Source organism: Tachysurus vachellii, chromosome 2 (assembly GCF_030014155.1).
Source record: "Tachysurus vachellii isolate PV-2020 chromosome 2, HZAU_Pvac_v1, whole genome shotgun sequence".
NCBI classification, from domain to species: Eukaryota; Metazoa; Chordata; class Actinopteri; order Siluriformes; family Bagridae; genus Tachysurus; species Tachysurus vachellii.
In genome coordinates, this window is record NC_083461.1 from 29,253,493 (window position 1) to 29,275,992 (window position 22,500).

At 39.0% G+C, this 22,500-nt stretch overlaps 5 protein-coding genes and 1 non-coding gene across 9 annotated transcripts in view; 3 read left to right on the forward strand and 3 right to left on the reverse strand.

Moving 5' to 3' along the window:
* Positions 1-2,300, forward strand: part of dctn1a (dynactin 1a) — a 16,649-nt gene extending 14,349 nt beyond the window's left edge. For both annotated transcript variants that reach the window (XM_060864197.1, XM_060864196.1), the window contains 3 exons: positions 605-678; positions 777-866; positions 1,084-2,300. In XM_060864197.1, coding sequence (XP_060720180.1) covers positions 605-678; positions 777-866; positions 1,084-1,221 — 302 coding nt within the window. In that variant the 3' untranslated portion in view covers positions 1,222-2,300. The remainder of the gene's footprint in view (positions 1-604; positions 679-776; positions 867-1,083) is intronic.
* A 553-nt stretch (positions 2,301-2,853) lies between these two features.
* Positions 2,854-7,047, reverse strand: epdl1 (ependymin-like 1). Its single transcript, XM_060864198.1, has 6 exons — positions 6,877-7,047; positions 5,788-5,822; positions 4,722-4,856; positions 3,578-3,764; positions 3,243-3,330; positions 2,854-3,053 (listed from the first exon to the last, which is right to left on the reverse strand). Exons 1-6 carry the CDS (start codon positions 6,950-6,952, stop codon positions 2,936-2,938), a joined length of 639 nt encoding a protein of 212 aa, XP_060720181.1. The 5' UTR covers positions 6,953-7,047; the 3' UTR covers positions 2,854-2,935.
* Positions 7,048-7,583: 536 nt separating this feature from the next.
* alpk1 (alpha-kinase 1) lies at positions 7,584-14,539 on the reverse strand. Of its 2 annotated transcripts, none has more exons than XM_060864199.1 (14): positions 14,397-14,539; positions 13,906-14,110; positions 13,342-13,496; positions 12,857-13,055; positions 12,699-12,758; positions 12,401-12,487; positions 12,116-12,192; positions 11,863-11,958; positions 11,673-11,777; positions 9,656-11,510; positions 9,230-9,383; positions 8,977-9,139; positions 8,329-8,515; positions 7,584-8,186 (listed from the first exon to the last, which is right to left on the reverse strand). In XM_060864199.1, the coding sequence occupies exons 2-14, from the start codon at positions 14,003-14,005 to the stop codon at positions 7,990-7,992; spliced, it is 3,435 nt and encodes a 1,144-aa protein (XP_060720182.1). In that variant the 5' UTR covers positions 14,006-14,110; positions 14,397-14,539; the 3' UTR covers positions 7,584-7,989. The 2 variants fall into 2 exon arrangements, with proteins under 2 accessions (XP_060720182.1, XP_060720183.1); XM_060864200.1 differs by having other exon boundaries at positions 13,906-14,159; positions 14,397-14,528.
* A 299-nt stretch (positions 14,540-14,838) lies between these two features.
* Positions 14,839-14,930, forward strand: trnar-ucu (transfer RNA arginine (anticodon UCU)). Its single transcript is given in 2 exon segments — positions 14,839-14,875; positions 14,895-14,930. It is a non-coding gene; the product is annotated as a tRNA-Arg (tRNA).
* Positions 14,931-15,247: 317 nt separating this feature from the next.
* cldnd1a (claudin domain containing 1a) lies at positions 15,248-19,234 on the forward strand. Of its 2 annotated transcripts, XM_060864202.1 has the most exons (5): positions 15,248-15,756; positions 16,108-16,215; positions 16,442-16,579; positions 16,681-16,929; positions 17,742-19,234. In XM_060864202.1, the coding sequence occupies exons 1-4, from the start codon at positions 15,462-15,464 to the stop codon at positions 16,899-16,901; spliced, it is 762 nt and encodes a 253-aa protein (XP_060720185.1). In that variant the 5' UTR covers positions 15,248-15,461; the 3' UTR covers positions 16,902-16,929; positions 17,742-19,234. The 2 variants fall into 2 exon arrangements, with proteins under 2 accessions (XP_060720185.1, XP_060720184.1); XM_060864201.1 differs by having other exon boundaries at positions 16,681-19,234.
* A 422-nt stretch (positions 19,235-19,656) lies between these two features.
* Positions 19,657-22,500, reverse strand: part of LOC132860605 (N-acyl-aromatic-L-amino acid amidohydrolase (carboxylate-forming) B-like) — a 3,541-nt gene continuing 697 nt past the window's right edge. Inside the window, exons 3-7 of the mRNA XM_060891844.1 lie at positions 22,190-22,385; positions 21,813-21,906; positions 20,520-20,627; positions 20,214-20,326; positions 19,657-20,103 (exon numbers count right to left, since the gene is read on the reverse strand). Coding sequence (XP_060747827.1) covers positions 19,906-20,103; positions 20,214-20,326; positions 20,520-20,627; positions 21,813-21,906; positions 22,190-22,385 — 709 coding nt within the window. The 3' untranslated portion in view covers positions 19,657-19,905. The remainder of the gene's footprint in view (positions 20,104-20,213; positions 20,327-20,519; positions 20,628-21,812; positions 21,907-22,189; positions 22,386-22,500) is intronic.

Here is a 22,500-nt window from a genome sequence, read left to right on the forward strand (position 1 = left end):
TGTGTGTGTGAGTGGGTGTGTGTGAGTGGGTGTGTGTGAGTGGGTGTGTGTGAGTGGGTGTGTGTGAGTGGGTGTGTGTGAGTGAGTGGGTGTGTGTGAGTGTGAGTGGGTGTGTGTGAGTGGGTGTGTGTGTGATTGAGTGGGTGTGGGAGTGTGTGTGATTGAGTGGGTGTGTGATTGAGTGGGTGTGTGATTGAGTGGGTGTGTGTGATTGAGTGGGTGTGTGTGTGAGTGAGTGGGTGTGTGTGTGAGTGAGTGTGTGAGTGGGTGTGTGTGTGAGTGAGTGGGTGTGTGTGTGAGTGAGTGGGTGTGTGTGTGAGTGAGTGGGTGTGTGTGTGAGTGAGTGGGTGTGTGTGAGTGAGTGAGTGGGTGTGTGAGTGAGTGAGTGAGTGGGTGTGAGTGAGTGAGTGAGTGGGTGTGTGTGTGTGAGTGAGTGAGTGGGTGTGTGAGTGGGTGTGTGAGTGAGTGAGTGGTTGTGAGTGGGTGTGTGTGAGTGAGAGTGGGTGTGTGTGAGTGAGAGTGGGTGTGTGTGAGTGTGTGTGTGAGCGTGTGAGAAAGACAGAGTATGTAAACACTAACTTTGTATTTATCTCTCATACCGCAGTAAGTGCCAGCGCTCAACTGTTAGAGCAGACGGCTAGACTGCAGTCTCTGAGTGATGCACTAGACAAACTAAAGGTAAAAACACAGAAATAATAATAATGTTCAATTGTATATACGATTTTCTTTATTCTTATATTAATTGTATATTTTTTTCGTTTCTTTCACCATCTCAGAATGAAGTATCAGAGCATGTAGTAAACCAACAGGTGGGAGCTCGAGTTCGCTCTGATTTTGCCACGTTTCCTTCATCCACATTCATCAAGGTGAGACCACACACACTTTTATATCAGCGCTCCTTGTTCTCCTCTCTTCTGATGATCATCCCAAAAAGAATCTTATACTGTATTTTATCATGTATACATACAGACAGAAATCAAAAAGTAGAAAATGTACATTAAAAATCTGTTAAGCCAGGCTTGTGTGCTTTTTATATTTTTCCATAGTAGACTTGATGTCTATGTGTAAATTTCTGTCTTCCAGGCGGAAGGGGAGAAGAAGTGCGGCACCGTTCTGGTAGGTAAAGTGATGATCCCTTGTGCTCGCGGTAAAGAACAAACCCACTCTCTGGTCCTGTCGCAGCATCAGCTTCAGCACGTGCACCACCTCCTCATGACCTAATCGCTTCATTTCACTGGAACAACTCAGTCAAGAAAAAACCTCTCTACCTATCAGAGACACCCTTTCGCAGCACTTCCTGTTTTCTCTCAGGAACTTCAGTCCAGGCTTTCATACTTCTGTCTTTCCAAACCAAAGAGAATCACCTCTATTCAATAGCTTCAGGTTATTCAAGGTCTAAGGACGTTCAGGCTCGGCTCGTACAAACCGTTTATTTGTACTCTGTCATTATTTTTTGAACGATTTCAATTTGTACCTCAAAATCAAATGAAATTTCAAACACTACCACTAAAAAGTATTCCTACTTCTTACCTGCTCTGACGACTTTGGACGTCGTTTTCTCGAATATGAAGTATTCAGAGATCATTATGCAATTTTCCATGCGAGTCATTAAGAAACAAATGAAATCTGGTTTAGATTTAAGCGACAAAATATCGAATAAGTAAATCTAGATGGGTAAATGGGTCTCGATGCAAGTTACATGAAAACAAAGTATATGCAGATTTATGCAAATGTTTGTGTCTGTTAGTCATTCTGAATATCACTCCTTTTTAAAATGCTTGCTCACTTTAGAATAGTATTCACATTTTTTGATACGATCTTAATATCAGAGCCAAGTGCTTTTCGAATAACGATTTCTCATTAATAATCGCAACCAGCCTGCTTCCTGTTGTTCCCTTTCAGTTCTTTAAAAATAAAGAGGAACACTAAATTAACTGTTTAAGATGCTGATTGAAAAGAAAAGAATTTGTTCACTTGCATTTCTCTTTAGCACACAGAAAGGACCAAATCAATACCAGGCAATTTCAAAATTCTTACTCATCATTTATTAAGACAAGAAACCTGCCTCTTAAAAATCTGCCAAATATGGGATGTAACGAATGCAGCGCTCTCACTAATACGTGCTACAATGTACTTGACTATTATTGTTTATGTAAATGTATGTTGCTGGTATAGAAGGAAGATTGTTCGCACCCTTTAACTAATATGACATCATTTCATCCCTGGCTAATGATCCCTGTCATGTAATATTTAATGACTTTTGCATTTGAACTTAAATAAAAGTTAAAAAAAAAAAAAAAAAAATCTATAAGGGCATTTCTGTTAATATACGCAGCTGATATACACAGAATTCCAAATGTGTATCGAATATTTCTGTGATTTTCACATTTTTAATTTTGTTTATATTGTGACCAATAATACGGACCTTAGCAGAGTCTTATCCAGAGCGACTTGTTTATAAAATTAAGCAGATGAGTGTACAGGGCCTTGTTCAAGGGCCCAGCAGTGGCAGCTTTGAAATGCTATGAGTTCAACTCCCAGGATCTCCATCAGTAGTCCAACACTTTAACCACTTGAGCTACGACTTACAGCGCTGTATCCAGTCACTTAACGTTCATTATTTGAATTTAATTTGCACTCATTTCCAAAGATTTTAACCGATCAGAGCACAAAGAAATGATGTTCTGAAACTACTAGAAAAGCAAGGCTGTTTTTCCCCTGATAAATCATTGACCTGCTCCATGATAAAGTTCCACCTGAATTAATTAGGATTTGGAAGATGTATTAATTTAGCTAGATAGTTAAATAGATCACTTTATTACCTTTTTTTTACAACTCAGCATATTGTACACATTTAAATTTGCTGAACTCTTTATTTAAGTAGATTAATGTTCAGTGATGTTACATATGGGTCATATAAAGCAGTAGTATCGACTCAGAAGAAAACACTGAAGAAATTTCCTTCGTTTTCTGTTTCCAGTGAAGCATTCTTGCAGAAAGGTGGAGGAATGAACAGGGCTGGATCCTTGATCCCACGAATGATGTTAAAATAACTGGGTGGGAATAGAAACGATCAGATAAGACAGTATTTGTTTCTCCTAATTTGGTCATAAACAATTGAACAAATAAAAGACCATTAAACATTTAATGTGTGAATATTAACATATCAATTAAATCCTGGCTTTCTATAGACACACATAACATGTATTCATGTTCTCTCACACACACTCTCATATACTTACTTGGTCACAACCCAGCCAGTCTTAGGACTGTTGAAAAGGACAGTGACAGGAAGGCAGCCAAACTCTGTAAACGTCAGGACGTACTGGCCTAGAGGTAAGAAAAAGAAACGTCTGATATTAGTGTGAGCATCAAAACGGAGAAAATTACCTTTAATATTTATACCTAAATTCAAAACTAAACATTTCACCGTTAGTCATCACAATCAAGGTTAGACAGTACATGCCCAAGCTAACTTTTAAAGCAATTTAATATGATGAAACACATATAGATACGTATACGTAAAATTTAGAGTGCCAGTATAATTTTTTCAGACATCATGCTTTGGTGTCTGTACCTTGGTTCTCGGGTGTCTCTTTAGTCCAGGTGTTAACAAGCAGACCTTCTCCAGGTGCAGAGAGACTCCCTATCACCACCTGCCCAAGAAAAGTAGAGTTGCAAGGGATCTTCATCGGATGGAACTGGGACGTCAGCTTCTGCTTTTGGCACGTCTTGTTTTTGTGGTCGATCAGGTACATCACATGCTGATTAGAGTGAACAAGTTAAACAAATTTCACTGTGTACTGCAACAGTTTTTATATATATATATATATATACATATATATAATTAAAGCTGTTTTAAACTTTGTTCAGTAGTGATTGTTAAATAGAGACGCAAGAGCCTGTATGTCAACGGTGTCCGATCTTATCCACAAAGGGTCGGTGAGGGTGCAGGTTTTCATTCCATCCAAGCAGAAGCCACACCTGCCCTTTCCGGATAAGATTGGACACCGCTGCTGTATGTAATACTCAGAATAATGTTAACAAATTAACATGAACTAGCTAGCTGAGGAACCTTGCAAACTACTTAAACCAAGAAAGCAGACCAGCTGCTGCTCCTTTTTTTATACTATATTGTTGATAATTGTTAGTGTTGATGGATAAATTTAACAGGAACCAGATTGTTCAGAGAGGAAGTGAGATGACCCAATTGATTTTTTCAGAAATTATGTTCATCAGTGGGATTTCCCCCTTAATTAGGTTCTTTAAAATTAACATGATACAGAATATCAGGATGTGTGTTTGTTCCTTAATTTGGTTTCTGTCTCCATGTTCCATGTGATTATTGAGGGATAAATAATCAGCTTTGCATGTAATTTGCTACATGGACCACTTGGGATCATTCTGATATAATCATGCTGATTATATTAACTAACTGTTACTCATTAGACCTTATGCAATGTAAGCTACATTTTCTAATTGTGTGTAATGTATATCTTTGATTAGAAATGATTAATATACACTTAATCATTGTAAGATATGCTCTTATCAGACAAACAGAATCCAGACTGTTCGGAGAGGACGACCATGACCCATGTATGAAAAATATGAAATTGTTTCATTGTTTTTCTCCATCATTTAAATCCTGACAACTAACATGTTATAAAATTTGATGATGTGTGTTGGTTCCTCAGTTTGGTTTCTCTCTGTGTGTGTCTTACCTCTTGAAAGAGCAGCAGAACATCCTTAATGAGTGTTTTATTATTGGTATTAATAAGTTCTCCAAGGCGGATGCGCTGGAAAAACGCGTCGTAGGCGAACTTCCCATATGCGCTGTAACCTCCATTTTGAGTTACCTGAGAAGAAGATCGACGTGAAGATTTAGTATGAGTAAAATCTTTCATCTTTCATCTTTCATCTTCTACCGCTTATCCGAACTACCTCGGGTCACGGGGAGCCTGTGCCTATCTCAGGCGTCATCGGGCATCAAGGCAGGATACACCCTGGACGGAGTGCCAACCCATCGCAGGGCACACACACACACACACTCATTCATTCACTCACGCAATCACACACTAGGGACAATTTTCCAGAGATGCCAATCAACCTACCATGCATGTCTTTGGACCGGGGGAGGAAACCGGAGTACCCGGAGGAAACCCCCGAGGCACGGGGAGAACATGCAAACTCCACACACACAAGGTGGAGGCGGGAATCGAACCCCGACCCTGGAGGTGTGAGGCGAACGTGCTAACCACTAAGCCACCGTGCCCCCCAGTATGAGTAAAATGATTAGTGGAAAAACTACTGTAATCATGAATGAATGTAGACTATAAGAGATGTTCTTGATCACGTGCAGGTGCTACTGTAGCCTTGAATAGTGGATTTTCTGAAGTCCACTGAAGTTTTCTCTAGTATGAATTGACAAGTTGTGACACTTTGCACAGAAGTTAGCAGCTGATGCTCAGTGCAATACCTCTCATTTTAGTGGTATGAGTCTTGTAATAATTTAATAAGAATATATTTGTTGATATTTTGGTCACATTTGTTTAGTTTCTTACTAAAGTGATTCTGCTTTATCATTATTAAAGATACAACAGTTACATGCTTTTCCAGATGCTTAGTAACAGCGTTGATTTAAAATCAATTCTTGTATAAATATAAATAATTTGGAAATTCTGATACAAAAAATTGGCACATGTGATTGTACTAGAAAATCTCCCTATGATTGTCTGGTAAGGATATTGCGAATTGATGCTGACGGAATAGAAAAGGTTTAACACTTACCACGCTAAAGCTTCCTTCAAGTAGAGGAGGACTTCCTGTAAATAATTAACCATAGACATATTTATTTCAATCCAAATGCACTGCACTGTATTTCTATAGTATATTTGTGTTTTCTGATAGTGATTAGATAATGTATAGGCAAAGGCAGGCATTGATATTAAATTACTTTTTATCACAGCTTACTTTAACAGCACATTATGGTCAATCTTAAATCATTATGGTCAAAAGGTTAAAGTGAAGTTAAAAGTACTTTAAACCCATGTGTGTAATATATATATACATTACTATATATATATTACACACATGGGTTTAAAGTACTTTTAACTTCACTTTAACCTTTTGACCATAATGATTTAAGGGATTTTCTGGGACAGGCTGACCTAACCATAAAATTCTGATTGGATGATTGCATTAGAATTAAGGTCTTTTGCCAATTTTTAAATGATCCTAGTTAGGCAGGTAGTGCTTTAGTATTTGTGATAAGATCTTATGTTTCTTATATTGAAAAAATCTGAAAGGGCATTGAATGGACAATGAAAATTTTATGTATATGTATATACATAAAAATTGTATTCCGAACAAAAATTGTTCGGAATTGTAATCGTGAAGGTTGCGTCCATTCAATGCCCTTTCAGATTTTTTCAATATAAGAAACATAAGATCTTATCACAAATACTAAAGCACTACCTGCCTAACTAGGATCATTTAAAAATTGGCAAAAGACCTTAATTCTAATGCAATCATCCAATCAGAATTTTATGGTTAGGTCAGCCTGTCCCAGATCTAGCCTCAGACAACCGTAATACTATGTATGCGTTCTGGAGATGCTTTTCCGCTCACCACGGTTGTAAAGTGGTTATGTGAGTTACTATGTCCTTCTTGACAGTTTTAATTAGTTTGTATTTTCTGTTACGACCTTGTAGAATAACTTAGTTTTAAAAAACATTCTATGTAAACCCTAGAGGCGTGTGTGCAACATGGGTTATATAAGATGTAACATATTCGAATAAGTGTATTATACACAATTTTTATTTTACAGAACCTTGAACGATCTGATCTCTAATACAAACACTGACGTCCTATACTTACTGCAAGGACGAGGTCTCTGTGCCAAGCAGCCTCCTGCCGCAAACACCAACAGAGTGCAATACAACCACAGCTGCATGTCTTTTCACTTCAGTGTTTTCACTTGTCTGAGTTATGCTCCCTCATGCCTTTATATAGTGCATTGCTAACACCACCACCACACTGTAAACACACTCTTACTTCCTCTTTTTCATTCGGAATTGTAATCGTGAAGGTTGCTGTATGACACTGTATAATAACACACTCTTGGGTAACATGGCCTTATCTTTGAATCAGATGTGTTTACTTCTTTTGAGTTTATCCTTTATGCCAATGTTGTGCGATATTTTACCAAATGTCTGACACAAACGGGAAGATTGTTTGCAGGTTTCCTGAGTCATGCTTACACAGCTCCCATGATTACTGACGTCGCTGTCATCTGATCCGTGCGCCTGCACCGGAGTTATTACATCATACATGGTCAACAACTTAGTCTAATAAGGTTTTCTTGATTAATCATGTTTATTTAGTTCTATATGCACATAACTAATTATAATATTTATTATGACTAATAATTTTAAGTTAAACATCAAAACTAAAACGAACGTAACGCTTCACATTTTCTCCTCCCTCTCACAAGATGACAGATATCTCTAGAGAAAATTGTTCAGCAGGTTTTAAAATCACTCGTGACCTGCTTAAATATGATCCCGTGCAACAAGAATGTCAACGCACACCCAAAACCACACCAGCTATACACATTGTTTATTTAAATGTCTTAAAATCATGGAAAATTCGACATAACATAAACATTAAAACAGAAATAAGTTCCTGTGCAAAGATTATAGAATATATAGAACGGGGGCATATCTATATATTTATTAAAGCCACATATACAGCACAGTGGAATTCTTTTCTTCACATGTCAGAGTGCAGGGGCAGCTATGATACAGCACCCCTGGAGCAGGGAGGGTTGAGGGCCTTGCTCAAGGGCCCAGCAGTGGCAGCTTGGCTGTGCTGGGCCTTGAACCCAAATCCTCCGATCAACAACCCAGAGCCTTAACCAGTTGAGCCACCACTAAAACCAATGTTTTTTAAATGAGGTACTTGTGCCCTTTGCATACTTGGGGTAAGTGTCTATCTGATTATCTGTAGTGGAAGTGTGTTTAGGGCAGCCCTTGTACAGATGGAGTTGCAATGCTTTCCATGCTGATCCTCTAGGAACTTCCTTATTCCATTGTGGTGGAAGTTATTGACAGATTTAGGTTTCCTGATTGTGTGGATCTGGGGATCTGTAAGATACATCAGTCCTTTCCCATTTGCCGTCATCCAGCCTGACAAACACACAAATGTTTAGACTAGTAATTTGAGCTTGTTTTACACACACAGATTGGGTGTCAATTTACAAGGGCAACACAATCGTATCCTAAATAAAATGCATTAGTAAGGCATTAGTGTTGCCTTGTTCTTCCGTACCTTGCAGGTCTACCACCACCTCCTGGCTGTTGGAGAACTCGTATGTAAAATGTCCAAAAGCGATGCCATAATCTGTGGTTGAATGTAGGTTGTTGATTTTTGTGGTGTTGTTGGTGAGTTTCACGAATTCCCCCAGCATGTATGGTTCTACTGATATACAGGCCAAGATGGTGTCAGATTCCAGGAGCTGAAACACAAAGAATCGACCAGGTTTCAGAGCTAGAACAGTGCCGCTATTATCACTAAGGATTATGAAGGCATTTTCATTTATACTTATTAGAGATCAGACACAAATATCCGTCAGTTTTTACAAGTGCCTCTGATGCACCACTACAGTGATTTTGTTCCTGGTGGTTATATGTTCAATGTTCAATGCGTCTGCCTGCATTTCTTAATAATGCTCTTTAGGGATGTCTATCATTTTGAGAGAAACAAGATCTCAAGACAACCTTTTTAGTTTCCATTTGATTGCAATGAAAATCTGAAATGCATAAATGGAAAAATAAGCTATTTCTTTCTGTTCTCCAGGAATTCTGGGGTTGGTACAGATAGGTGGATGGATGGCTGGCGCTGTGGCTATGTGGATAAATAAATGGAAACACTGATAGACAGGCAGGAATAAATATAAACAGCGATTGGGAATGTTACCAGCAGTATCTCAGAAGGAAGGTAAAAGAACTGCGTGGTGATGTTGTTTTCATAAAGGCGCTTGTTGAACTCCATGACATAAAACTGAGCCGTCATCTGCCGTTCCACGTCGCCCAGGTGTGCGTCGATTTTCTTTTCTTTCAAATACTCCTTACCTACGTAACTGTGGAGTGTGGGACAAGAAAACAAATTAGCACTGATCAGTGATTATGTTTGACCCAGTTATACAGACTGAGCGGATTCTGGGTCTAACCTGCCCAGCAGTAGTTCTTGATGTAGATACTGAACTCTGAAGGCTTGTCTCTGTCTTCCTTCGACGTCCATTTTTAGCACTTCTCCAACGTACGCGATTGTTTCGCAGGCCGTCCAGGAGTCTGTAGTCTTGGAGTATTTTAAAACAAGTGCACCTAAAAAATGGCACATTAAATATAATACTGGATTAACAGCTTGAACAATTAAGTTTAAAGACAGTTATTGTATTAGTAATATTTACTAATGTTATGTCTCAAAACAGATTAAATATTTTTCTGTCTCCTTAATTTATTGCACCCCAGTTCAAGGTGTCCAACACAAACCCAGGGCCCATGTGGCTGTTGGAGTTCATTCAAAGATGTGAATATTTAAAATAAATAAACAAAACATTTTCGGCTAAAATGTTAAGACTGATAGAGGAACCTACTATAAGCTTTGTTGTAATGGCTGAGTTTAAATGGTTTGTCTGGAAGCCTCCACAGTAGGCAGCCTTGGCACACTCCTGACAGGAGGGATCTGTAGTCCTGCTCTGTCAAAACTACACCTCCCATCTCGCAACCCTGAAAACAGCCATTGCAACAGTTCTCATTGGATAAAACCCTGCTCTTCTTGTTGGATGGACACTGATCTCTGTCTGCACACTTGTTCATCTTTTCAGATATCTGAGAACATTCATAGGCATTGTCATTAGTGTCAATGTCATTAGTGTCATTAGTGTGGTCTTTCATGTGTTTGTTTGCTGCAGTTGTGTTTCCTTGTGTTGCTTCAGACTGATCAATGTGCAGAAATTCAAATGAGTCAAGCTCAGTAGATGGTAATAACTGTTTGTGATCCAAACTTCCAGTCTGGGCTTTGCTTGCATCATTTCCTGTCTGGTAGGAAGGGCTAAACTGTTCTTTCTGAATTGATGATGCTGAAGAACTTAGGTTTAAATACTCAAAGGAACTTCCTGAGCTATCCTCATCCTCGGTTGGTAACGTGTCACAATTTTGATCGACCTCTTGCTTGTCCTTCAAGACCTCAGTGAAACCTCCAATGGGAGGTGACTTGGAGAATGAAATACTTTGCCATGAAGAGCCCAAGCTACTAATGGATCCAGAGGAAGCTCTTGTCGTTTTGTCTTTCCCATCAAATTGATGGTTCATTTTACTGTTCTCTTCACTTCCCAAGGTTGTGCAAAGTGCAAGATTTGACTGTTGTTGATTAGCACCAGCTAGAAAGGGAAGACCTGTGCAGACTTGACTGCTAGCTTTAGAGATGCTCTCCCCTGTACCTCCATGAACCTCATGCATGTTCCTCTTTGCATGAAAGGGATGATCTCTTCCGGTCTGATTGCTATCATTAGCAGTTTTGGCACTTTTGCCTACAATACCGTCATTTCTGTTCTGTTTGTCAACACTATCATCGTCATCTGCTTCAGTGCAACAGAAAGGATTGACTAGAACTGGTGAAGTCCCATTATTATCAGAGAGACTTGTCCACGAAGATCCTAAACTGCTGCTTCCTCCAGAATTTTTTAAAATGTTTGTTTTTGGGGATTTTATACTTGGTTTCTTTTCCTCGCTACCCATAGTATCAAAGACGGTTTCTGCAAACTGATCTGAGTTTTCTGGCATGGCCAAAATGTTTTTGTTCTTGATCCCCAGCTGGCATTCATTTGATTTATAGCATGTGTTATGACATTCTGTTGCAAATGACTCGGTTCGTGTTTGGACGGCTGTGATGCAGTTAGCATGACTTGTGTCTTGATGGTTTCGTCTACATTTCTGCACAGAAAAAGCTTCACACACCGATTTGTGGTGCTTCTGAAAACGTTCCATGACCTTTGTGAAATCGACTATAGTGAACGGGACTGGTCTGTCCTCTATGGCACGGTAGCTATCAGGAATAAACGAACATGGGTCAGAATTTTTGAAGGGCTTTATTTTGAGAAGCACCTTAATGTGCTGCAGCTTCGCCATGACTTCAGACGAAAGTACGTTCTTATCAGAGTCATCTTTAAAGCAGTAAGAATAAAAAAGAACCATAGTTTCCTTGCAAGATTGAACAGCCACGTTCACCTGTTCGCTCGGACCAAACATCCATTTGTTGGTTGTGGCTAAGCAGTAAGCTGCTCTGAGGAGTGTGTGTAGTTCCTGTTGACTAGTGACCACCTCGTGCTCTTTCTTTGTTAGCAAACCATTCTCAAATGCTTCCTTAGCCAATGTGAGATATTTGTGCTTAGATTGAGCTTGACAGTCTTTTGAAAAACTGTAGGACAGGAGACATGTTCCTTGAGTAACCTGTAGACAGTTTGTGAAGTAAGAAATCAAGATTCAGCTGGAAGCAACAAGACATTTCTAATTTTGCTTAGAAAAAGCCAAAAACAAGACAATAAACTGTGGGAAAGTGTGGGACAATTAATAGTGAAAAAAGAAAAAAAAAGTGAAAAAAACACCACTTACCATGTGGGTAAGTACATACAGAGAGCAAAACTGACTGTACACGGCAGCCATTTTGGCAGCCTGAGCTGCACAGAGAAGTCGATGATTAAAATCTCCCAAGAAACTCTGTTCAAGACATAGAGACATAAAAGATTTATTTATTTATTTATTTAATTTATATTAGCATTTGAAAATATGAACATCTACATACCAGATTGATATGAGGCTTCTTCTGGAATGTAGCAAAGTCTTTATCATTCATAGAGATCAAATTGTTAGCCAGAAGTCCAAGAGCTGTTCCAATACCCTGTAATATACAAACATGTAATAATCAAATACTGTACATAGACTGACTACTAGAAAAAAAGGGCAACAGCAAGAAACCAACTTAAACAGTGAACATTAATGATGACAGGAAAAATCACCATACTGAATATGAGAGTATATGGCTTGATTAAATGTACCTTTTTATCAGGAAGAGGCAGCACATTAAAACCGACTAGCGAAGCCCAGATGAGTTCTGCTGCCTCCAGCCACAGACCTACAACACAGCATCCACACAATATATTTATACACACAAAGCTGAAAATATGTATCTGCTATAGGTGTATAGTTTTCTATACATGAGTGTAGCCTACAATAATGTGATCATATCGCAATCGTGTGTGCTTTTGTGATGTAAGGTTAGGCAATTAACATAAAATACTGATACGAACATTTAAATGCTTTTTGGTGAGCCAGAATCGTACCTAGCTTTTGTAGCACCTGTCCCCGAACTTGAACACTGACTGACTGCACGAGAACCCGATCACAGTCCCGCTGATATTTCCAACTTCCTGAAGTGGAAACATTATACATTATACAGTAAAATAATATTTCATTATTGAGAAGGGGAATTTGACCAACCACCCAATCAAATCTCTCTCTCTCTCTCTCTCTCTCTCTCTCTCTCTCTCACACACACTCTCTCTCACACTCTCTCTCGCTCTCTCTCTCTCACACACAATTTGATAATCAGGGTTTCCTTTCGAATTTCACAAGACTTACCAGTTGCTCCGTTGTTATTTATCAGGCTGCTCAGAATGTACTCTGCTTTCTGTAGTTTGCCTGAGAGTAAAAAAAACAGTAATTATTAACATTTTAATGTTTTCTCCTTTTGCATAATTGATTTATTTAGTTGAGTTACAGTAGAACGAGAACCTTACCGGTGTTGAGGTAGACTCTGGCCTGCCGAATGATGATCTGAGGGGCGACCGGGGTTTCTGGGTAGCGCATGTGTAGTGCTTTAGCGATCTTCAGAAGTGTGTGAGAACCGTCTATCCAGTAGAGAAAGCGATCCAGCAGCAAAATAGTGGACATCGCCCATGCTGGCTCAGCAGCCATAATGGATGCTCTGAGGAAGGCCTGTTAGGGGCAAAAAAAAAAAACGGTTAGAATAATGATGAGTAATGATATGTATCAATAATGAATAATGATGGACACTTAAGTAAGGGCAGTAAATTATTTGGGAAGTTTTTGTGTTGTACAGATGAATCAACTTCAGTGGACAAACCCATTAAAGATATGATGACCAATAAAATTCTATAGTAAACAACTGCCAAACAAACATAAAGCTGTAGGAGGCGTTATTTGGTTGTTTAGAAATTGATTTATTCCTATTTTTTATTTTTTTTATTTCTGAGGTCGATACCATGAGCTGATGTAGACGTCTGCCAATGAGCTCTGTAGTGTTCACTTTGTCTTCTGATGCCACTGAACGCTTGTACTGCCATTTCTCCTCAACAAACGGCCACTTCATGTCCACTGCCTCCTGCAGGAGTGTGTTCAATTTGGCTGACAGCACACCTAGGGATCAAAAGCTGGATGTCAGATGGTTTAAACCAAGTGTAATCACAGTGCCTGAACTATAAGAGAGTGAATTTTTAACTTCTAACATCTTTTGTCTTTATAGTGTGATATCTGGTAATTTATGTATACACGCGCTGTTGTAATGGTCTATTTGTTTCCGACTCATACTGTCCCAACTGGTATGGGTGGATGTTGGTATTCCACATCATTTGTTTTGTTTTGTTCCACCCGACTCCATCTTTAACACATATTACAGTTCATGGCTTAATTCGACAATGTTTTAGAGCAGGAAAAGGATCGACGTGAGTTGAGCATCCCCGGACTTTGATATAATCAATACACTTTTGATGTTTGCCAAATATACGACCTGAAAAACAGCATACACACACTGAAAGGAAATCATTACCTCTGACATTCTTGAACATCTCCTTATCTGCTGCATTGACGTCTCCTTTTGCCAGGAGGAGACACTCCTCCAGCTGTGCTGTTAACTCAGGAGTGTTCATGACTTCAGCAGCATTCACTTTTCTTCACATCATCAGAATCTCAGAAAGAACTAATACAGATGATGCTTACGTTGTTGTAGTCTTCATCCACGTAAGGAAACTCACCTGTATTGAAACATCTACAGTTTCCACCTCATATGATGCACTTTAAGGTCTACAGAATTGAATTAGCTCAATGATCACTCAGAAATTGTACATGTGTAATGACAATAAAGTTGAATCGAATCTAATCTAATAAAAGACTGCATAAGTTTTCCATTACTAATAAACTGTTTTATTTATTAGATTATGACTCATAATAATTTAATATTTATCAGACAACTTTTTAAGTGTCTAATTATATAACATTGTATGGTATAATTATAGATATGACCTTATTGTATGCTCCTACCTGATGAAAAGCTGTGTTTAAAAGCGTTCCTGTTAATAATTTACATCACGGTGTCTTTTTAAAGCGACGCTTCTGTCATTAATGTCGTAACTCTGTTATTTTCCAAGTTGTTGTCGCTTCAGATTTTCCCACTTCCGGGTTCTGTGTCTATGCTTGTTTCCTATTGGACTAAGAAAAAATGACGTCATCGCTTTTGTTGGTAATCAGAAATAGGTCAGAAAACACACAAGCTAATGATTTTAGCCAGTAGCTTAGCTAATAAATATGTATATACTGCTAGTTAGCTAGCTACATGAAAGCTACAAGGCAAATTTAAATGTATATAGTCTGTATAATGTATTATATATTGTATAACGTTCTTATATTATATATAATTATTTCTTATATTAAAGGTCTTATATGAATGAGTTAAAAGGTTCCTGTGTGTGCACGTGCAACAGGTGGCTCCGTGGCGCAATGGATAGCGCATTGGACTTCTAGGCAATGCATTGCGATGTGATTCAAAGGTTGTGGGTTCGAGTCCCACCGGAGTCGCGTTTTTTGCTTTTCAAAAAAAAATTTGTAGTTATATTTCTGCATGTTAAAACAACACGGCGTTATAGCAGCATATGAAGCAAAAAAATAAAACTCTATGTTTATTAGAAATCGGCTGTATATCATCGTGATATATCGTGATGCAGTGACGACAGTTCTCCTGCAGGGGGCGAATATCGATATCAGGAAGAAACACGTCATTAAACGTGTTAACGATTCCGTGTCAAAATGTTTCTCCAAGGCTTGATCGTATTAGTTGATTAAATTTACTCAGATTTGTATTTTTTTGTTAAATGAAATGTTGTTTTTTTTTTTTTACAATTAAAACATAAAACTACAATCTCGACAGATTATAGGACTAAATTACCCAGCATTCCCTGCGACTGACCGGAAAAGGAAAGTACGAGGATTATTTACAAAATCTCAGCTGCAATACAACAACAGATGGAGGATTTATTTTATCTGATCTGCGGATAATCAGGGAAAAAAACAGGACATAATAAAAAATAACTAGGGAAGAGACACGGCATCATGGTGGACAACCGCTCCGCCACGGCGTCGGTGATCGCGTGCGTGCTGAGCGCTCTGGCCACGGTCTACCTGTCTGTGGCGGTGGGCACGCGCCACTGGTACCAGTACACGAGCCCGCAGGTGCGTCACGAGCACAACGCGACTGAGCTGCGCGCGCTGCACCAGGAGCTCAGAGACGGAGAGTTTGATGAGAAAACAGCGAGCGACGCGCTTTTCCGCCTCAACGGCACCATCGGCCTGTGGTGGAGGTGCGTGCGCGTGCCTGCTGACCGCAACCGCTGGTACCGCGAGCCAGGTGGGGATCCGTGCTGGCTCGCACTCTTAATGTCTGTATTATAATAATAATAATTATCATTATTATTACTGCTATTGTTGTTGTTATTATTATTATTATTATTATTATTATTATTATTATTATTATTACTGTTATTAGTATTAGTAGTAGTAGTATTAGTATTGTTATATTGTTGTTATATGTTGTTGTTGTTTTTGTTATTATTATTATTATTATGTTATATTATGTTTGTTATTATCATTGTTGTTTATTGCATAATTTTCAAGCCTACATCAGAACGTCCAAAAAATAAACTAGCCAAATGTGTATTATAAGTTTAATGTAGGTTTGTGTGTGTGTGTGTATGTTAAGATCCTGAGATGGACACAGAGTGTGTGAGCTTCACATTGTCTCAACAGTTCACACCGAAGTACACAGAGCCCGGCAACCATAACAGCGGAGAGGACGTGATACGCACCTGTGAGTGAGACAGGTGCACACAAACACACAACTTCTTAATGTGTAATATTCACTGCACTGCATTCATGGCAATAGCCAAGGAGCTATTTTAGTGTAATTTTAATTCTCTAGTATTTAATTCTCTGTTTTAGTAATTAATAACAGCTATGTAATAATATACAGCGTAGATATAGAACATTATTTATATATAAATGTTTAATTATATGTCTTCCCTTGTTTTGTATAGATCTGTGGAGGTGCCAGTTTCTCCTGCCCCTTCTCTCTCTGTGTTTGGTGTTAGTGGGAGCGCTGGTGGGATTCTGTGCGTGTTTGTGTCGTAGTTTCAGTCCCACACTGGGCATCGGACTCCTCCACCTCCTTGCAGGTCAGGATCTTTTTTCCTTTTTTTAGAGAACAAGCACCCACATTCAACACCAGCACTCTCCGTTAAACACCAACAATGTCCGTCTTTCTCTCTTCTCTTAGGTGTGTGTACTCTTGGCTGTGTGTGTTGTTTTCTGGCGGGTATGGACCTGCTACACCGTGTCTCTGTTATACCAGACCAGGTGGACGGCTCTCTTGGTTGGTCCCTTTATCTCGCGCTCATTTCCTCTCCGCTGTACATGATGGCTGCCGCGCTACTGGTGTGGGCCGCTCGCAGCCACAGCAAGAACTACTACCGCTTTACTGCCTACCGAGTGGCTTAGAGCACAAATTTCAAAAGATTACAGCCAGGTCTGTGTCCTAAATCAGATAATATACTAAGTAGAATCAGACAGCAGTATTACACCAAAATACCGGACTTGAAAATTAATACAGTATTAAAAGTACACCGTCACAGAGAAAACAATAAAAATACAGTATGCAATCCGAATACTGTACTGAATTAGCACGGGAAATAAATTGCTACCGTACAACCAAGCTAGACAATATATCAGAATCATACAAAATAGTATGGCAAGATGGCACACTGCCATACTACTGCATAAAATAGTGTGAGGACATTCTATTGCACCCCAAAACCCCATCTTTTTGCCAGGATTAAAACAACACATACTACAATACTACTGTACTAAATAATATTGCATACTAAAGCAACTTATTCTATACATGTACACATGTTATCAGTCTGTCATAAAGAATAATATGACAAGATAATACACCATCATTCTACTGTATTAAATAGTATGGATTACTAGTACACCACTATACTATTGTAATAAATAGTATAGGGGAAGGTACATCGTACAATTAGGCTAATAATGTGATAAATAAAATGGCATGTCGTTAGACTATTAGACTGCTATTATACTATACTAAATACTATGGGACAATAATAAACATACATGCTGACATAGTAAATTACAGTATAATACACTCAACACAAACACACTGCACTGATTATGTAGTCCAGCTCAGGGTGTGTGTTAGAGCAGGAGGACGTGTGAGTAATGCCGTGTACTATTCTAACATACTATTAAGTGCAGTTGTATGCATATTGTAACATAGCCTAAGCTTTGTGCTTAAAACGACTTTTTTCCATCTAGCTGAGATTTACAGTGAACTAATGCGCACCGATAATCCGAAACCTGCAGCTGGAGAAGAGATAAAGAGAAGAGGCTGTAAAGGCTAGCTGAGTGTGTGAGAGCAGAAAAGTGCTGTGTGGACACTTGCAGGGCAACGACCCCAGCCGTAAGATTCTTCATCATCTCCCTGACAGTTAAATGCAGAAGCTAAATTCTGCAGTGAGGTGCCAACATTTATGATTTAATCAAAGTATTTATGATTTTTCATACATCGTTATGGCAATAGAGGAAGCAGCAGTAAACCTACGATCAAAACAAACATGAAAAGAATTAATCTGATTTACTAAAAGGTAAATACATTATATAAATATTTATCTACATTAAATTTAACCTGTGTTAAGTGTAACAAGGGCACAAAGGCATAACGACAAAGACAAAGGCACTTTAATATTTCATGCTTTTCCTGCATGGCTTTGTTCTGATGTGACAAAATTTGTGTGTGTGTGTGGGGGGGGGAGAATTCACTGGAGTGTTTCTCACAAACTGTGAAGAGTTTAAAGGCACAATTTAATGAAGAAGCACAGAGAGCACTTTTCACCGATACAGAGTCAGACATCTAATCAGGAAACTTTTTCTAGAGTCGACCCGAACCTAGCAGTGTTGGGTCATTTCGTCACCATGACATTTACACCACCAGTGTGGAGGAAAATTTATTAACGCGTCTCTGCTTGCAAAGTTAACAAGTGACACATCCTTCAGTAACTATGTAAAAAATGCATTTTGTTTACTCAAAGAAACTGATTTGGTTTGAGAATGACTGTAGCTAGTTAACTAGCTAATGAATGTCATGTGTCATGTCTTCATCAATCACACATCTGGTGGCTTAATGGTTCTGGTTCATTCCTTGGCTCTGTGTTGGTGGCAAAAGTAAGCTAGGAAATAAATCAGGTATGGATTCAGGCACAACATCCTTTAATTTACATATTATTATTCCAATGTACAGTATAACTTTAGCCTAATTTCTTTGTATGTTGTTTTTTTTTTTGTAGTAATATTAAGTGTGTTAAGTATGTTACAGTCTTCATTAGACCTGATCATACATAAGCATTAACCTTTAAAAATGTTATTTATTCTAAATTATTTAACTAGTACTGCTTCATTTGATTCATTCCTTTTAACCTATTTCATTATTTAGTTATAAATGATTTATTTATTTATTTATTTTAAACATTGTGTTGCTTATATGTGGATGTGTAGTTTTGTAAACACCAAATCATCATATAGTAATTAACATGAACAATGAATCTAAACTAATTTATATTGTGTATGTGATGATCCAGCATTGTGAATGTATGGCGTTGATATGCAAAGCAATGACCTTCCCTTTGTAAGCTTTTCTCCTGAGGTTCTGATTCATTAATCTGTTGGATCTGTTCTATAGTTATTGCATTTTTCATGTTATTGAACCTGAATTTGTTAATGACTGATCAAGTTGTAACCTTTAACTTCAATAAAATGACTTCTTTTTTTAAAAGACCAAGTAAACTGTGTCCATGTATAGAGCTGAGGGTTAAGGTTGTTAAGGTTCTCGGCATCTCTGAATTGTCTGTAGTGTGTGAGTGTGTGTTGGTACTCTGGATGGTGTCCCCACCTTGTGCCCTAAGTCCTCTTGGATAGTCTTCCTGCGAAGCCGTGTAGGATCAACCGTACAGAAAACGGACGGATGGATGGATGGGATTCCAGAGAAGAACTTGAACGTATAAGTAACACCAAAGAGACATGTTCTGAAAAAAATTCTGAAACAAGTTTTTATTCTATGGGCACTTTAAGTGGCAAACTACTACCTCACCATAACAAGGAATAGACTGAAGATGCTTCTTCATTTCTTCATGAGGTTTTTCATCTGTTCTTCAGTGGAAATTCCAGACATTTAAATACTGTGATTTCCATCACTGACATGACTTGATAAACATGTAAAGACTTTAGCATTCTAGTTAGATAATTGGTGTATCATGGTTAGGGTAGTGTTTAGGGGTTAGGGCTAGGAGTTGAAGATGGAGGTTTTGATCACAGTAGAGGTTTTGAGGTTTGGAGTGTGGGGTTGTGACGCGACTAGAAACCTTCAAGGACTTATTTAAGAATCCCAGTCTCTGTATCTCTGGTCTTTCTTTGCGAATTATGGCCTTCACCTTTTACTGCATTGGATGGCTGGAATCTCCACCTTCCTTCTCCTCGCTAGAGACAGAGCGACACCCGTCTCGTAAAACGCACACTCGTTGATGAAGAAAGGATAGAGTGCTTCTTTCCCTTTGTACCTCAGAGTTTCTCCAGAGAAAGCAAGGAAGACTGGATCACCTGGGTGCAGGAGACAGAAATCTCTATCCTGAGAAAAGGAGATAGGAGAAAGTCACTACAGCTGCTTCTACAGCTTTCAATAATTTAAGCATTTTGGAGCGAGTGAAAGGGGCCATAAGGTCAAAATATTTGCACAACCTGTAGTTCTGGATGCACAGCTGCACTGATGGTGTGTGTGTGAGGATCTTGAGGGTATTTTATGTTCTCCACCATCGTATAAACATCCACTGAGCCGCCCTCAAACTGAGTTCCTGGTGATTAAAATAACAAAAGGAACCACTGACTTCTTAGTATACGATGTTTCTCCACTAATTTGAACCAAACTGACGAAGAGCCTCAGACGAGTGGGGAAACATCTCCAATACTACAACACAAAGACGCATCACTACAGTTGAATGTTCTTCTACCTTCAAAGCATGCTGGGAAGTGTAGCCTCCTTGGTACCTGAGTTGAACAGACGAACCCATTCAAGTGTGAGATGAACAGCTTCCTGCATGGCAGTAAAAATGTTGGCTCTGATCACGCCATGTGGCTGAGGACCGACCTCCATTGCTGAAGATAGAAATGTGGTCTTTATTTTAAAAAAATGCAAATCCTAACTCAAACCTTTTTTTTGTTCAGTATGACATTTAAAGAACTACTTTAACTTATTTTTGCACACAGAGCAAAAAAAAAGGGTCTGGGCTTTTCAAATTAATCGCTTCAGTGAAAACCAGGATGAAATGGCGTATATCAGAGGGCGTTTAGAAAAAGTCCATAAATTAGGAGATGTGTATAATTCTGTGGAGTGCTGGAGTCAGCACAACTCAGTCAAACAGAGAAAACTGGCAGAGGAGCCATTCATCCAAAAAATTCATGAGCCGCTTAGAATAAATGTATTAATTTGGCAGATGTTTTATTTCGGATCCAATCCAAGCGTATAACTGAGGTGGTTTCGCTTAAAGGCTCAGCGGTGACACTGTGCCAGTCCTGCGAAAAAGAAAAGGACTGACTGAGATGCTAGGCTGTGTTGCACTAGAGTAAATATTTAATCAACCGTGCCATTTTGATGAACGTCAAATTATTAGTGCCAGACAGGCTGGTCTGAATATTACAGAAACTGCTGCCTGTGAAATCTAAACTCGATGGTACAAAAAACAACAACAATACATCCAGAGAGCAGTAGGGGATATAAATGTCTGGTTGATGTTAGAGAGTCAGAGTAGAATGACAGGACAGGACTGAGCAGACAGGAAGGAATAACCAAATAACCACTTTACAACTGTGGTGTGCAGAAAAGCATCTCAGGGTTTCTCTCCTGTTAGCAAAGAAAGTGAATCTAAGGCTACCTAATAATGAGCAACTCAAGGTTTTCTTTATGTTCTGAAATGCTTTCCAGCTCACCAGGGATGTAAAGACAGATTATTAGTGTTACTTGGAACTCCTTCCACTTTATCTAGATAACGATGAGCTCTCCTAGTATCATATTGAGCACGTGGTATCCTAGTATCATATTGAGCACGTGGTATCCTAGTATCATATTGAGGGATGTGGTAGCTCAGTGGTTAAGGTGTTCGACTACTGATCGGAGGGTCATTGGTTCGAATTCGGCCTAGGTCCACCAAGTTGCCACAGCAGGGCCCCTGAGCAAGGCCCTTAACCCTCAGGTGTATAAACTGAAATAAAAATGTAAGTCACTCTGGATAAGAGTGTAAATGCTGTAAATGTAAATGTAAATGTGTCGGCTCAAGGACTCACCAAAGCCGTGTTTCCCGACAGAGTGCAGTGTGTAAGTCTCAGTCTTAGGAACATCATAGTGGACATATCGCACTGGAATGGTGGCCAGTTCCCTCTGAAAACACATATACACATATATCCTAAACAAATTCCTGAATTAACCTTATCCTAATTAAATCCTAAATCCCAAATTTAAGTGAATTCCTAATCATCCTGTGCAAAGCCAACCATTTATTTCATCCTAATCCAAATGTCTTATCTTAAGCATAGATCCCATTACCTGAAATGTAAAATTCTTTATCAAAATTCTTTGATCTGTTCATGAAGAATCTTTAATGCAGCTAATGAAATGGCAGGATCACTTTGTGGGAGGTCTATGCTATGTGGATCAGTCTTGCCTGCAGGTGTTTACAGATGTGCAGGCAGATCCAGTCGCTGTCAGAGTGAGTGATGAGGCAGAGGCCCACGTTCGCTGTGCTGCTGTGGAGATCACAGAGAAGATCCACCGCTGCAGAGTCTCCTTTAGGGCCGAGCAGAGCGTTGAGCTCCTGAGCACGAACAACCTCATATGGGGTGACATCAGAGACAGGGGCACTGAGACCAGAGCACATGTAGTTTACTTTAGAATGCAGGCAATAAAGTAGACAGGCTTAGAGAAGAAGATGAGGGAGGAGGAAAGAAAAGAGAGGAGAATATAAGAAAAGAAGGG

Coding starts and splice junctions, on each gene's coding strand:
- epdl1 (XM_060864198.1), bottom strand. CDS start 6,952: ATGCAGCTGTGGTTGTATTGCACTCTGTTGGTGTTTGCGGCAGGAGGC. Junction 5,823..6,876: donor ACAGAGACCTCGTCCTTGCA/GTAAGTATAGGA, acceptor AATTATTTACAG/GAAGTCCTCCTCTACTTGAA. Junction 3,765..4,721: donor TTCTGCTGCTCTTTCAAGAG/GTAAGACACACA, acceptor CACTCTAATCAG/CATGTGATGTACCTGATCGA.
- alpk1 (XM_060864199.1), bottom strand. CDS start 14,005: ATGAACACTCCTGAGTTAACAGCACAGCTGGAGGAGTGTCTCCTCCTG. Junction 11,959..12,115: donor TGCCTCTTCCTGATAAAAAG/GTACATTTAATC, acceptor TGTATATTACAG/GGTATTGGAACAGCTCTTGG. Junction 9,140..9,229: donor CAAGAACTACTGCTGGGCAG/GTTAGACCCAGA, acceptor CACACTCCACAG/TTACGTAGGTAAGGAGTATT.
- cldnd1a (XM_060864201.1), top strand. CDS start 15,462: ATGGTGGACAACCGCTCCGCCACGGCGTCGGTGATCGCGTGCGTGCTG. Junction 16,216..16,441: donor AGAGGACGTGATACGCACCT/GTGAGTGAGACA, acceptor TGTTTTGTATAG/ATCTGTGGAGGTGCCAGTTT. Junction 16,580..16,680: donor ACTCCTCCACCTCCTTGCAG/GTCAGGATCTTT, acceptor CTCTTCTCTTAG/GTGTGTGTACTCTTGGCTGT.